The sequence below is a fragment of the Ischnura elegans genome, chromosome 5 (genome assembly GCF_921293095.1).
Source record: "Ischnura elegans chromosome 5, ioIscEleg1.1, whole genome shotgun sequence".
Taxonomy (NCBI): Eukaryota; Metazoa; Arthropoda; class Insecta; order Odonata; family Coenagrionidae; genus Ischnura; species Ischnura elegans.
Genome location: NC_060250.1, coordinates 76,214,696 through 76,229,051, shown reverse-complemented (window position 1 = coordinate 76,229,051; position 14,356 = coordinate 76,214,696). Strand labels below are relative to the sequence as shown.

General features: G+C 35.0%; 1 protein-coding gene across 8 annotated transcripts in view; it reads right to left on the bottom strand.

The window, feature by feature from the left end:
* Positions 1 to 14,356, bottom strand: part of LOC124159080 (laccase-1-like) — a 151,839-nt gene that overhangs the window by 23,760 nt on the left and 113,723 nt on the right. For all 8 annotated transcript variants that reach the window (XM_046534611.1, XM_046534615.1, XM_046534612.1 and 5 more), the window contains one exon: positions 11,049 to 11,169. In XM_046534611.1, coding sequence (XP_046390567.1) covers positions 11,049 to 11,169 — 121 coding nt within the window. The remainder of the gene's footprint in view (positions 1 to 11,048; positions 11,170 to 14,356) is intronic.

The window sequence follows — 14,356 nt, the reverse complement described above, 5'->3', positions numbered from 1 at the left end:
AAAATTTTCAACAGCATAAACTGGAAAAGTAGCGAGATAGGATTATCTGATGAATTGTTTTAGACATTGTGTTGCGGTGATATATCAGAAAAATGAGCAATTAACTTTGTAAATAGAGTTGCTGAATTTATGATGAAGTGGAATTCCCGCATTAATTAAGAAACGGCATGCAAATTATAATTTAACATTGTTTATTTGCGCTAAGCGTTCCATGATGAGAGGATCCTTTGTACAGTACTGTCAGGCTGAAGAATTAAGTTCGCAAGTTCAAATGTTTTTGCTTCCCTCATTTAAAATGGACGTTTGGATTAACATTTTGATCATTATTATTTTATTAGTGCTCAATCAGTAAGTGAAAGTATTGTCAAGCAGCTGGAAGACAACTGTAATTTAACCGCCAAAAAACATGAAACGACAAAACCCACATATTGCAGATAGCATACAGATGAAAGTACAGCAAAGTGCTGGAGAAAAAGTAGACTGAATTCGAAGAAATTTTTGCCATAACGTATGATTTGAAAAAAATTTATTGCATAACATCAAAGTTCATTTTCTTTCGTAGATATTTTAACAACACATACCCTCATTTCCCATAATATGCTGGTTTATTCAAACTTAATCATAAGGGTAATCATTCCGGCGGCATGAGACGAAGAGGCAGGCTAGTGAAAGGCTGATGAGAGATAATCAATGCTTATTCACTACTGCTTATGAAAAAGGTAACACGTGAAGATACAAGAGAAAAATATGCTTTATGCTTCAATGCCTTGCAAACAAAATGAGAAAAAGTGGACCTTAAAAACTGGATTCGGAGAAATCAGACAAAGCGGAAGTACTCGAGGAAGTTGACCGACTGGGGGTTACATGCCCATTAATATCCGGCGGAACAATTGTGGATCATGACATTTAATCAGCAATCATGTTTTTTCCACACCAGTGAAACCATTTACGGTGTTCATAATAGAAGGGTGCATTAGTTTAATGAATGACTGGTCATCAATCGCAAGTATATACGAGATTCCGGCAGTTGAGGCACGAGCAACACCGCTACAATCACAGGTGAAGAGGGTAGCAGCCATTATTCCTTTGCGAGATTCTTGAAGCTGAGGGGACCATTAGCTCTAAAATTCCGTTCGTTGGGAAACTAGACAACGATGTGAGTAGCTTAGGGAAGTCGGCGTTAGGAACGATTGGCACAAAAAAGACCAATGATATGAATTTGTAATAGATGAGGTAATACTGAAGTGTAATTTTTTAATTATACTTCAACTTGGTAATTGATGTTTAATTGATTTTCCATTGTCGGGTTGGTCTGAAATATTGCACTTTCGCTTGCTTTTGATGAAAATACAATATTCAATAATCAGAATTTGATAATTAGTTCCATTGTGATCTAATTTCTTAAATAAATATCCTTATGGGATAATAATTTTAAAATTCCTCAATAGATGGCGTTAGTTATAATTTTTTTGCAGAAATTTATTTAACAGCTCTAGTTAAATCAATATCGTGAATCACCAAAGAAGAGGTAGAAGATGAAAATTTGATAAAAAAAGATTTAAATAACACGCTTTTTCCAAAAAAGTCTAAGATTCACAAAAAAGTAAAACAATAACTTTTCATCCCTCAGAGAGTAAAGCGTGGGGATTGATTAGGTTCAGATATAAATATTGCGCGCCAAACCTTACTACCTATCAGGCTCTTCTCCACTCATTTCAATTTAATCTGACAAAAAATCCAGTGAATTTGTGTATTTTTGTCGATGGGCCCAACGCAAAAAGCTGAGTGTGGATGTAGTATATGCCTCTGGTTACAATAACATATTTAATAATAAAACGTTTGGAAATTTTTTCCATTCTACTCTAATTTGCAGAAATTTCACATACACATAGTTTTAAATTTCCTCGATATCTTGCGTTAGATATATTTTTTTTGCATAGAGGCTTGTTTCACCAAGTTGACTCTACGCATACCATAATTTTAAACTGGTTATGTTCCTCGTATTAAACATATATTAAATATAAAGTACTAATAAAGGTATTTGTGTATTAATTTTAAAATTGTATTTTTATGTCGATGGGAATTTCCTAAAATATATTCATCTTACCCATTTCTCTCGCAACCATTGCGGATTTTGGTAAATAATGATCGTTGCTCAACACTTTTTGGGGTACAAGTTTACGGCCATTCTCACGTTGATTACACTCTTTTACACATTTGTTTTTTAATTATATAATTTTTATATCAATGTGCCCAGCGTAAAAAGACATTGAGCTATTTTTGGTGCGTTTTATTTAGGCGCTTCCTTTGTTTTAAGAATCCTGATAGGCACTTCTCCTTTTCGTGAATATTAAATTTAATGAATACAGAAATACATAATACTCGAAAATGGCCTTATTTTTTTAAGTTCTGGCAACTTGTTTTTTTTTCGATTGGCCCAACGCAAAAATTACTACTATTCTCACAGATTTCTCTCGCAATTATCACAGGTTTTTCGCAAAATTATGTTCGTTGCATAACATTTTTAGGGCGCGAGTTCACGGCCATTTTCACGTCAATTATTCTTATTGACAAATTTGTTTTTTATACTATATTTTTTGTCATCGCAAGAAGACTTTGAGCCAGTTTCAGTAGGTTTTATACTGATGCTTACAAAACTTTTGTTAGAACAATGACAGATGGTTAGATCGATAGATAGAACCCTAAATCAATATGAGGGCTAGGACAACACTATACCCAAAATGAAATATTGCGGTCGAAATGGTAATTTCTGGCGCTGAGGTCAGGCACCAAAATTATTTTCAAATAAATACGAACAAAGGAATTTTAACTTTACCAGCATGGCAAACTTTATTTTGCATAAAAATGTTCAAAAATCTTAATTTTTGAACATTTTTGAAATGAAATTACGCGCCCATCCACGAAATGACTTTTGAAGATAGCCAAATTTCCGCCCCAGGTCACATATTATATTTTAAAAGTATAAAGATTTATCAGAAATTCTAATCGCAGTAACAAAATAAGGCATCAGATACAAGGATTTTGTTATGATATGATGTAGTAAATAAAGTTTTGCTGTAACTATAGCTCTAAGATAGTTCTGGCAACAGTAGAAGTTTATTGCAAGAAAAATTCAAACTTGGCGCGCCGTGGTGGATTGGAGGTCAGTGGGGTGAGGTTCATTCAGCGTGAGAGAGCGAGAGAGAGCTAACGGGTTCGTATAAGTATCTTTCTCTCTCCTCGCTTCGATATGCTGGGAGTCGTGGCGTGCTCCTGTAATCCAGCTACTTGGAGGCTTGGTGCAGTGGATGGTGTGTGTGCGGGGGTCCTGGCGATGGGTTGTCCCACGTTGACTGGGCGTCCGCACTAAGCTCGGCATCGACATGGCCAACCTGGAGGAGTCTGGGTTTGCCAGGTCGCCTAAGGAGAGGCGGATCGGGCCAGGGGGGGAAACCAAGCAGCCAAAAGTCTCCGTGGCGAGCAGTAGTGGGATCGCGCCCGGGAGTGGGAGCCCACCGACAGCCCGCACACATATCCAGACCTGTACCTTTTGACACTTTTTTTCCCATCGGAATTTTCAATATTTGCGGTTATTGAGTCAAATTTCAGTATATTTTACCATTTTGAGCATTTTATTTTATTTTTACAGATTATTTTAGCCAATAATAATGCAATAAGTAATATACTGAAAATTTCCCGGAGAAATGTCAAGAATACATTTAAATAGGAAGAATGTTTTTGCTTTGACTACGAAAAAATTTACAAATTAGGTGTAACACACCAAATGAAATGCTTAAAGCTCTTCAGATTATATCGATTATAATCTGAGATAACTGTGCCTTTTGTTAATTTTTTTCCCTTCGAATTTTTTTATATTAAAGGTACTTGATTTAAATTTCTGAATATTTTACTATTTGAGCCTTTTATTTTACTTTGAATTCACATTCAAGCCATTATTTGTTATAATTATTTGTACCTGAACATTTTTATGCCTTCTTCCATTTTTGTATTGTTGAAATTTTCAATTTTTTCTCGTGTCTCAGTAAAAAATATCAATTGTAGCAGTTTGTTTCATTTAGAAACTCTATTATCGCAACATATTCCTGTATTCATTATTTTCAGTATTTCTCGTTTGAAATTTTATTCATTATATTTCGTAACGCAATCGATCACTGAAAATTTTCTTTCTTTGTGGTACTAGAGTCATGAATTCATAATATCTTATTATTTGGAGCATTTAATTTTATTTGAAAGCTCGAATACGTCACCAGTTGTGTACCTGAATATTTTCTGATTAAATGCGAATATTTTATATTCTCTAATAGATATATGTATTTTTATAAGAAAATAAATGTATTTATGAACTTCCATGGAGACTAAAAATATAGGCCTGTAAGCAATATCAGGTAGCATTGACAACATCCGTTTCTCTCTTAACTCAACGCGAGAAGGAATTCTAGCTCGCTGCTGGGTCAGCTGGCTTGGAGACTTGAACGCCCGCGCCGGTTGCCTGCGTAAGCAATTTGGGCATTTCAGTGTCGCATAAATCGGAGACTTCAACGCTTGGTACTTTTCACGTATGAGCTTTACGATCAAGTTGTTACCAAAAGTAAGTGTTCATTACATTGGAATAATTTGGTTAAACTGAAAACTCGAAATCTACTAACTCTACTACACTGTTATTTTCTCTATTTACAGCCTTGTTAATCAGTGAGTAGGTGATTGAGCCATATTCTGGTAACTATTTTTATATCTGTGCTCCAACCTTAATGGGTTGTGACAAACACGTGTATAACCTAGTGATTATCTGCGTCGGACATGAGCCTATTCATATGGTCTCAGCTAAGTAATGAGTGAATGCGGTTGTAAAGTGCTAGTGATGCCCAGAAAAATCTAATTTTTCAATAAAGTTCTATTATTGGAGTAAATATAAATGAAGAATTTTTCTCCACATGTATTCCGGCTATAGAATTTTAGTCGAAATAAAAATAACTAAAAACTCTTTCCAACGCGAATCTGTGTTCATAAGAGAAAAGGGACATAGACTTCCCACGAACACAATTCCTGCTAAATATCGAGAATTCATCCGTTGCAAATGACACGCATATTTTCCATCTCTCTAGTAAAAGTCTAACGAGTTCGATATATCTATGAAAAATAGAAACAAATAAAAGGTATTTTTCACTCTTAAGTATAGAAGTCCACTACGGACCATGATTTCGACAATGTCATTTTCAAGGTTCATCGTGTCAAAACCATGGAGTTTTATATTAAGGTGTGGAAATTACCATTAAAAATTATTTTATCATGAATACATCGCATACACATGAAAGAAACAATTTCATAAATTCGATACTATTTCGTTCTTCTGAGCCTGGTCCTAATGTAATGATAGCAGCGAAAATTTATAATCTTGGCTTTCAACTTTAAAATGTGGGAATAAAAGTACCAAATATAAGAAGGTAATCACAGGTAAGAAAAGAAAAACTTTCTCAGTGATTTATTTAATTAGATTTTATACGTAGATACAATTTATTCTTCGTACAACTATTTTGTCCTATCGGCAATGCCGCGAACCTTGAAATAGTTATTAATAGTTAAAAGTTCTTGAGTTTCTGGTGGCTCAGAAACTATTGATGCATAAAATGGAATAAAAAATTAATATACACAATATTGGCCTCCTGTAGTAGATACATTCGGACGTCTAAAAAAATTCGGTTCACCTTTACTTATACGATAAACAAAAATATTATTTTACACACGCCTGATCAAGGGCTTTAACGCCAGGCAGTGATAATAACTTCACGGTTAGTTCAGCAAAAAATGAACATATATTCGCCAATGTTTACTCGCCATGAATTGATTTGAATGTATATTTGTTCTTTTCGAAATTAAATCAATTTCAAGGGTAAAACGACACTAGATAATAAATGAAATAGTGTCAGCTGAATTAGTAATTTCTGCCGCCATGGTAATGCACCAAAATTTTTCTAAATAAATACGAATAAAGGAGTTTAAAAGTTGAAAACATGAAAAACTTCATAATATTTAAAGATTTCTAAACCCCGAATGTTTCAAATGAAATCATGCGCCCATCCACAAAACGAATTTTTTAGATGGCCAAAAGATTATAATTTAAAAGTTTTAACGGTAATTCTTCTCGCACTAACAAAATATCGTGTCAGATATCATGGCTATTTAATAAGTATGATTTATTAGATCAAATTACGCTGTAACTGTAGTCGTAAGTTAGTTCCTGCAACGAAAGGAGTTCAAAGATGAAAAATTCAAACTTGGCGCGCCGTAGTGGATTGAAACTCAGTGGGATGAGGTTCGCTCAGAGCTAACGGGTTCGTATAAGTATCGCTCTCTCTCCTCGCTTCGATATGCTGGGAGTCGTGGCGTGCTCCTGTAATCCAGCTACTTGGAGGCTTGGTGCAGTGGATGGTATGTGTGCGGGGGTCCTGGCGATGGGTTGTCCCACGTTGACTGGGCGTCCGCACTAAGCTCGGCATCGACATGGCCAACCTGGAGGAGTCTGGGTTTGCCAGGTCGCCTAAGGAGAGGCGGATCGGGCCAGGGGGGGAAACCAAGCAGCCAAAAGTCTCCGTGGCGAGCAGTAGTGGGATCGCGCCCGGGAGTGGGAGCCCACCGACAGCCCGCACACATATCCAGACCTGTACCTTTTGACACTTTTTTCCTATCCGAATTTTCAATATTTGCTGTCAAATTTCAGTATATTTTACCATTTTGAGCATTTTATTTTATTTTATTTGAGCATTTTTTTACAGATTATTTTCGCAAACATCTGTAATACACTGAATATTTCCTGAAAAATGTCAAGATGATGTTGCGGTAATTAAGTCAAATTTCAGTATATTTTACCATTTTGAGCATTTTATTTTATTTTATTTGAGCATTTTTTTACAGATTATTTTCGCAAACATCTGTAATACACTGAATATTTCCTGAAAAATGTCACGATGATGTTTGAATAAGAAAATTGGTACATCTATTACTACGAAAATGTTTATCGAAAAATTCTATCAAAAGTTTTAATTTTACAATTTAATATTTGCGATATCTGAGTCATCATCAAGTATATATTTTAGTCGAATGAAAATTTATCTAGTTATATCTACAAAAAAATCTTTTGCCCAATTTTTCCGTTATTTTATTTTGAAAGCTTATTTACGCCATTTGAATACACTCTGATGGCGTTAACAAGCTCGTACTTATGCTGAGTTATAGGAATTATTATCGTGTAAGAATTTACATGCCATGCGTATTTTCTGAACAAATGCCAAGAATATGAAAAGTTCTACAGTTATAACTACGGAAAAAATTTGTCCTTAAAAATTCTTGCCCCACTTATGTTTGCATTTTTTTAGAATGATTAAAATTAAATTTTACTTGGTAAATCGACGAATTTATGCTTTTTAGCATATTAAATACCACTTTTCATGCCTTTGAAGTATTTTCATGAAAAGTTAAATTAATGCACTTTAATGGATATGAAAAATAAAGGCCTGTAGAAAACTTCAGATGGCATTGATAACATCAGTTTCACTTTCAACTCAATGACGGCTAGCGATTCTCGCTCGCTGCTGAGTTTACTTGGAGACTTGAACGCCAGTTACCCACGTATTCAATCAGGGTATTTCACCGTCGTATGATTTGGAGACTCCAACTCCTGATACTTTTCTCATTCAGTTTAACGAGGAAGCTATCAGCAAACGCGAGTATAAATAATGAAACAAACAAAAAATCAAACAAAGATTGGAACTGGACCTCCCTCGTGGCTTTCGCCTCGATTTATGATTGCACACTCACTCATTAATAAATAATCCCAAATTTCAACTTTCAATTTGGCTTGTGCGGCATACATTTTTGTCTCGTTTTTTACGCTTTCACGAAACTGCTGTACTACAAAAACAAAAACTATTGATACAAAAACAACACTTGTATAAAAAAAAACTTGTATATAAAAAGAATTACATAAAACATATCGAGAAAAAATAGTGCCCAAAAATGGAAATTAAGTACACAAAGAAAGAAATTTAAAAAATATTACAACACTTTGTAATATCCCTGCGTCACTGCTCGTGTGTAGGTTAATCTGAATCATTCATTAAAATTGACTAATTGGGTTTAAATGAAAGCTATTAAACTAAAAAATCTGCCGTACTCTCATTTTCTCCAATTAAAGCCTAGTTTTTCAATTAGTAGGTGATGGAGTCATATTATGAGAACTATTTTTATACCTGAGTTCCGGCCTCGATGGGTTGTGACATTTATTCACTTATTTAATTTATTCACTAACAATAAGTCGTTATCCGCGTCGGACACGAGCCGTATACTATCCACTAAGTGATGAGTGAATGCACTTGTGATACCTAGCAAGAGTCGTATTCTACAATGATGTTCTACTATTGAAGTAAATATGAATGAAAATTTTTTCTCCGCTTGCATTCCCGCTATAGCATTTTAATAGAACTAAAAATATATACAAATGCTTACACGCAAAACCAGTCCATTTCCTAAGTGTTAAGGGATATATGTCCATAGTTGTTGAACTGGAACGATGGAATAAACGATGAGGAATGTCGCGGACTGAAAGTGATCCAGTTGGTAAACAGATTTTTAAGTTTAAAAGCCGGTTTTTTTCAATTCACCGTGCATTGGAAAAACTTGAGGGCTTCATAACCAACACCGACTGATTTTATGCACAAAATAACAAAAATATCAAAGGAAAGCAGGACGCTTCACGAAAACTGGCATCGTTACCAAGCTCCTGAAAACTTCTGAAGTAGGAAATAAGTTCTTTTCTGATTTCTTGCGTTAAAGTTAGTGGAAAAAAAGAAAGTATCCATTCAGTGGATACGCGATGAGTTTTATTCACTATGCGGCCGAGATACGTAGGAGAAAAAAATGAAAAGACACCATAACATCGTACACGCCTAGCCATACGAATATTACCAATATACCAGGCAAGATATTGACAGACAGATCTATTGGTACGCTCGAGTACTTTTCCTTGAGTATCACGATATGATTATTTTGCGGTGTATTGCCGAATTGTCTGTATGTTAACGGCGGTTTGCAACGAGTGAATCTTTTGTATTTATTTTCATTTTTTCTTTTCTTTTATGAATGTAATGTCACGCTGAACTTGTATAAGTTGTACAATAATCTTCTCAAACATATTCTTGGTTCAAACATATTTTTGCAGAAAATTGAGTTTAAAATTGTGTCAAATTAGAGTGTTATACCAATCTGTCATTTCTTTTTTTGAAAATATTGTGTGTGTGGCACTATTGTCATAATAAATTGTCACCTTAATTTCTTGTAATAATTAGTCAGTTATATCGCAGTATGATAATTTTCCTTTCGTTAATATTGTTTTGCCGAATTGTCTGTAAGTTAACGGCGGTCTGCAACGAGTGAATATTTTGTATTTCTTTTCATTTTTTCTTTTCTTTTATGATTGTAATGTCATGCTGAACTTGTAAAAGTTGTACAATAATTTTCTCATGGGCCACAAGGCCCACGAAATAAACGAATTTATTATTATTATTTCGCAGAGACGATGAAAAGATATCTTCGGCTTGTACAAATCTATTGTGACCTCTACTATAATCATGTTATAACAATTTAAACGTTTTCAACACATATGTGGGAGGGCTGCATTAAAATTTTTATTAAATACAGTAAATGTAAAGCCTTCTTCAACTAGAATCCGACTAAAACTGAAAAAAAATTCAAAATTTCCGGTAGAGAAATATCCCATGGGATAGAAATGGATGTGGGGATATTTCTAGCTTTTCAGTGGATATTCGATTTTTCTCGATTCGGTAGAGAAATATCACATGAGAATATTTATCCGCCGATTTTTGTCTACTCTCTTTCATTTATCCATTTCATATATTTATATTTGAAAATCTCAGGAAAATCAAATTTGGTGAAGTTACAGCCCGCTGTAATGTTGCGAGGCGTACGAGAGAGAATAGAGTTCAGGTACTGGTAAAAGATTTAGGGAAAGTACTACTTTTTTAGTCACACATTTTGGGTTTATTTGGAATGGTACTGAAGCCAAAACACACTTATTATTAACATTATTAAAGGATTGGATGAAAGGGTGAAAAATGAAAGTGAATGCTTGACTAAGCTTAATGTTGTAAAAGCGAATTTCTCGAATTTGAAAGTGCATACGGGCTATGATGGTTGTGTGTACGCGTATAATGCTAGGAAAATAATTAATTTCGACCGTGAGTACAGACTGCGCGTTTGACGGTTTGGCACTTGCGCTTCCGTCATCAATAATGTCTTACTATTAACACGAAACCAGCTCTCTATTCATCCTTCATCTCCTTTCCTGGCTCCATAAACTGAGCCTATTCTCCATCTCATTGAAGTAACAACCAAGTTTTAAGTGTTTTCCGACGGATTTCTATAATTTTAATGCTATATTTGAACTCATTTCTGAATATACTCAAAGTTTTCCCCTTCAATCGTTTATTCGAAGCATTTTCGCAGTTTTCACAAAAAATGTTGGTGTTGAATCGTCGATAAAGACTTACCGTAAGACTTTGTTCGGGCTACGTTCAAGACTCGTTTATGCATTAAGGCATACTTTTAAAATTTATTCAGATAAACACAAAAATTGCTAGAATGATTAATGATAAAAAGTAAATTATTTAACAATAAAATTTTAACAAATCAGAACGAAACTGAGATCTCTCGTGTCCGAAATCGACCGAACAACCCTTAAAATGAAACATTTACGATCTCTCCCACTGATATTACGCAGGCACAATGGCTTGTAATAAAATGTTCTCCGCAAGCAAAACAAATTTTTTTCGCTGTTCTGGCAAGAGTCGCTGAATTTTTGTCAGCGTAAAGCTAAGCTCACAGAGTCACTTACACATCTTTACAGTCCAGAATGATAGCTTGAATATATAAAATAAATAGACAAAAGAATATCTAAACCCAAATGCCAAATAAGCGAAAGAGGAGTAAAATGAGGCCTCTTTAGTCAAGATACTCACGTGAATAGCTGGTCCAGGGATTTTTCTGTTGACTGTCAGCACCGTCTTCTCATATCCGTCACCTGTGATGCATTGTGGATCAAAACATGCCGTCCTGTTCGTAGGGCAATTTCCGCAAGCGCTTTAATGAGTAAACAGAAAGAAAACAAATAAAAACTCAGTCTATGTAAATGAACTAGAGTTGGAGATACCACAAAACTACACGTATACCACATCACTGATAACATAACAGGGGATTATGTTTTGCACTATTTCCTAAAAAAAAGGGAAAAAAATCTCTAGTATAAAGGGGATTCTGATAGTCTAATGGAGGGGTTTTCAAACATTTTTAATGAGAGGGCCAAAAATCAATTTCGCATCGTCTGGACCCCACAATGCTCCACGTCACTTTATCACCATATTAAAAAAAAAACAATTTCAAAGTACAATAATCTCATTTGGTTAAAAAGTTCAATTACTCTATGCGATTTTTGACATTGCTTATTTTTGACGAGTTTGTCGATGCATAATAATTATTGTGTGGTACGTTACAACATTTCCTTAAGCCTCCAGGGGCCACAAGAAATTAGCCGGCGGGACGCGGGTTGAAGACCATAGGCTTTCCGATGTTGAGTTGAAATAGAAACTGATGTTACCAATTATACCTGAAGTTGCCTATAGGCCCTTATTTTAGTTCCCATTGAAGTTCAAAAAGGTATTTATCTTTTCATGAAAATACTTCAAAGGTATGTAAAGTAGTAATTAATATGCTAAAATTATAAATGCATTGTTTAACGAAGTAACATTTAATTTCACTAAAAAATATACTAGATGATGAATCAAATACCGCAATTATTAAAAATTAAGATTTTTAAACCAAGTTTTTAATACGAAAACATTTTTCCGTAGTCAATACTGTATCATTTGTCCTAATGAAATAATATCCTGACATTTGTTCATAAAATATTCAGGTATGCTGATGGTGTCGTTAATAAGCTTTCAAGATAAAATAAAAGGCCCAAAATTGTAATATAAACTGAAATTTGACTCAATTACTACAAATATTGAAAATTCCGATGGGAAAAAAAGTGTCAAAAGGTACAGGTCTGGATATGTGTGCGGGCTGTCGGTGGGCTCCCACTCCCGGGCGCGATCCCACTACTGCTCGCCACGGAGACTTTTGGCTGCTTGGTTTCCCCCCCTGGCCCGATCCGCCTCTCCTTAGGCGACCTGGCAAACCCAGACTCCTCCAGGTTGGCCATGTCGATGCCGAGCTTAGTGCGGACGCCCAGTCAACGTGGGACAACCCATCGCCAGGACCCCCGCACCCATACCATCCACTGCACCAAGCCTCCAAGTAGCTGGATTACAGGAGCACGCCACGACTCCCAGCATATCGAAGCGAGGAGAGAGAATCATACTTATACGAACCCGTTAGCTCTCTGAGCGAACCTCACCCCACTGACTTCCAATCCACTCGGATCCTAGTTAATTAAACGTTTAGCATCTCGGATAAGTAAATGATTTCAAGCCTCTAAGATGACGAGTAAGAAGAATTGGAAGACATATTCACCGCTCCTAGCCGAAGTAGTATCTCAAAAAATCATTCCATTCTGGTGTATCTTGAATTTCTAGTTCAGAAAATTGAATTTGTAAAATTTGATCCATTTATCGTATCTGAAATTTCGTCTATTGTTGACAGCTATTCTGGCATACAATTTTATAGCAATCCATAAGCATAGATAATATATATTTCAAAGTATTTCCAGAATAAAATGCAACAAATCAAAGCTAGAGCATTTAAGTTAACGTAAAAAACTTATGGGCCCGCTTAATTTAACGTTTAGCAATGGGGGTAACTCGTATGGATAAGGCGTATCTTGAATTTCTTGCATAGAAAATCGTATGAGTAAAATTTGATCCATAAAAGAGTATCTGAGATTTCGTCCATTGTTGACTGATATTGTGACATACGGATTTATGGGCCAGAAAATCAAGATACGTCAGTATTTCTATCTCGATTGACTTTCCTGGTCGACATATTGAGGGACAGAGTGATTGCGATAGGTCGGGCATTTTACTTTGCCTTTCTTTCTGCTTACGCACTTGAGCTCAGGACTTGAGGCACAATGAAGATCAGGTTTTTACCTCAGGTGGGCCGAAATGACCATAAAAAACGACTCCCTCAAAACACTTGACCTCCTTCCGGTGCGGCTTCATTGCTCGCCATCGGTTGCCTCTGGTCTCAGAACTCGATCATTATCCCTTTGTTCGAGATGGAAGCATCCAAAATGACTAGAAGACGTAAGATTTAAGAATAATATTGGCCGAACGAAAAGAAAGGTACGCGGAGGTAAGAAAAAATACAATAGAGCCAGATACTGTCAAAAAAGTGAATTCGTTGAGTTTAAATAAGTATTTTCATCACGAGAAACTAAATACACTGATGTGTACAAGAGAATTTTTTTATTATATGTTTTTTGCATTAAAGTCAATCAGTTCACTGCATAATCTATAGTACATAATAAAATTTTATCAAATATGTTCACTTTCCCGAATGCGAAATCAAGTTGTCCAACCTTTGATATCTCGGCACTATTCCTTTCAATAGTTGAGTATTTTAAGATGAGAAAGAAAGCTAAATTTAACTTGAAAAGTTATCAGAATCATATTTCCTTAGGAAAAAATGATCATTCCGTAAAATCGAAAAAAATATAACGACTGGATAAAAAATTTATTACGACTAAAGTTAAATTTAATGATTCATCACGTATTGCGTAGCAGTTGTCCGCGAGACCCTTTCAGTAAAATCGAAAAAATATAACGACTGGATTAAAAATTGATTACGACTACAGTTAAATTTAATGCTTCATCATGCGATGCGTAGCAGTTAACTGTGATCCTTGCCACAGGATTGTGATTCATTGGATAAAATAAGAACAGAATTGGTTGGATGAAAATACTAGTGGAATATTTCTAAAAATATTGGTGGGTTTGCAATAATAAGATATTCAAGAAACATCTGTCAATTAAGATGATGCATTTATAATAAAAATCACATTGTTATATTCACAAAATACTCTTAGTATATACTCTCAAATAGTCTTGTGCCAAATCATATTTAAGGGATTTCAGATTGTTTCAATAGTATGATAAATGATACTAGATACTTGGAAAGATTTGAGGAACTATTATTTTACTAAAAAGCTAACTCCAAATGAAAAGCAAACGCTATTATCACTGTTATTGGTATCGACTTATTATTTATAGATGGGATGGGCATATCTTATTTGCCATACCATTGATATAACCCCAGATTAATTTAAATA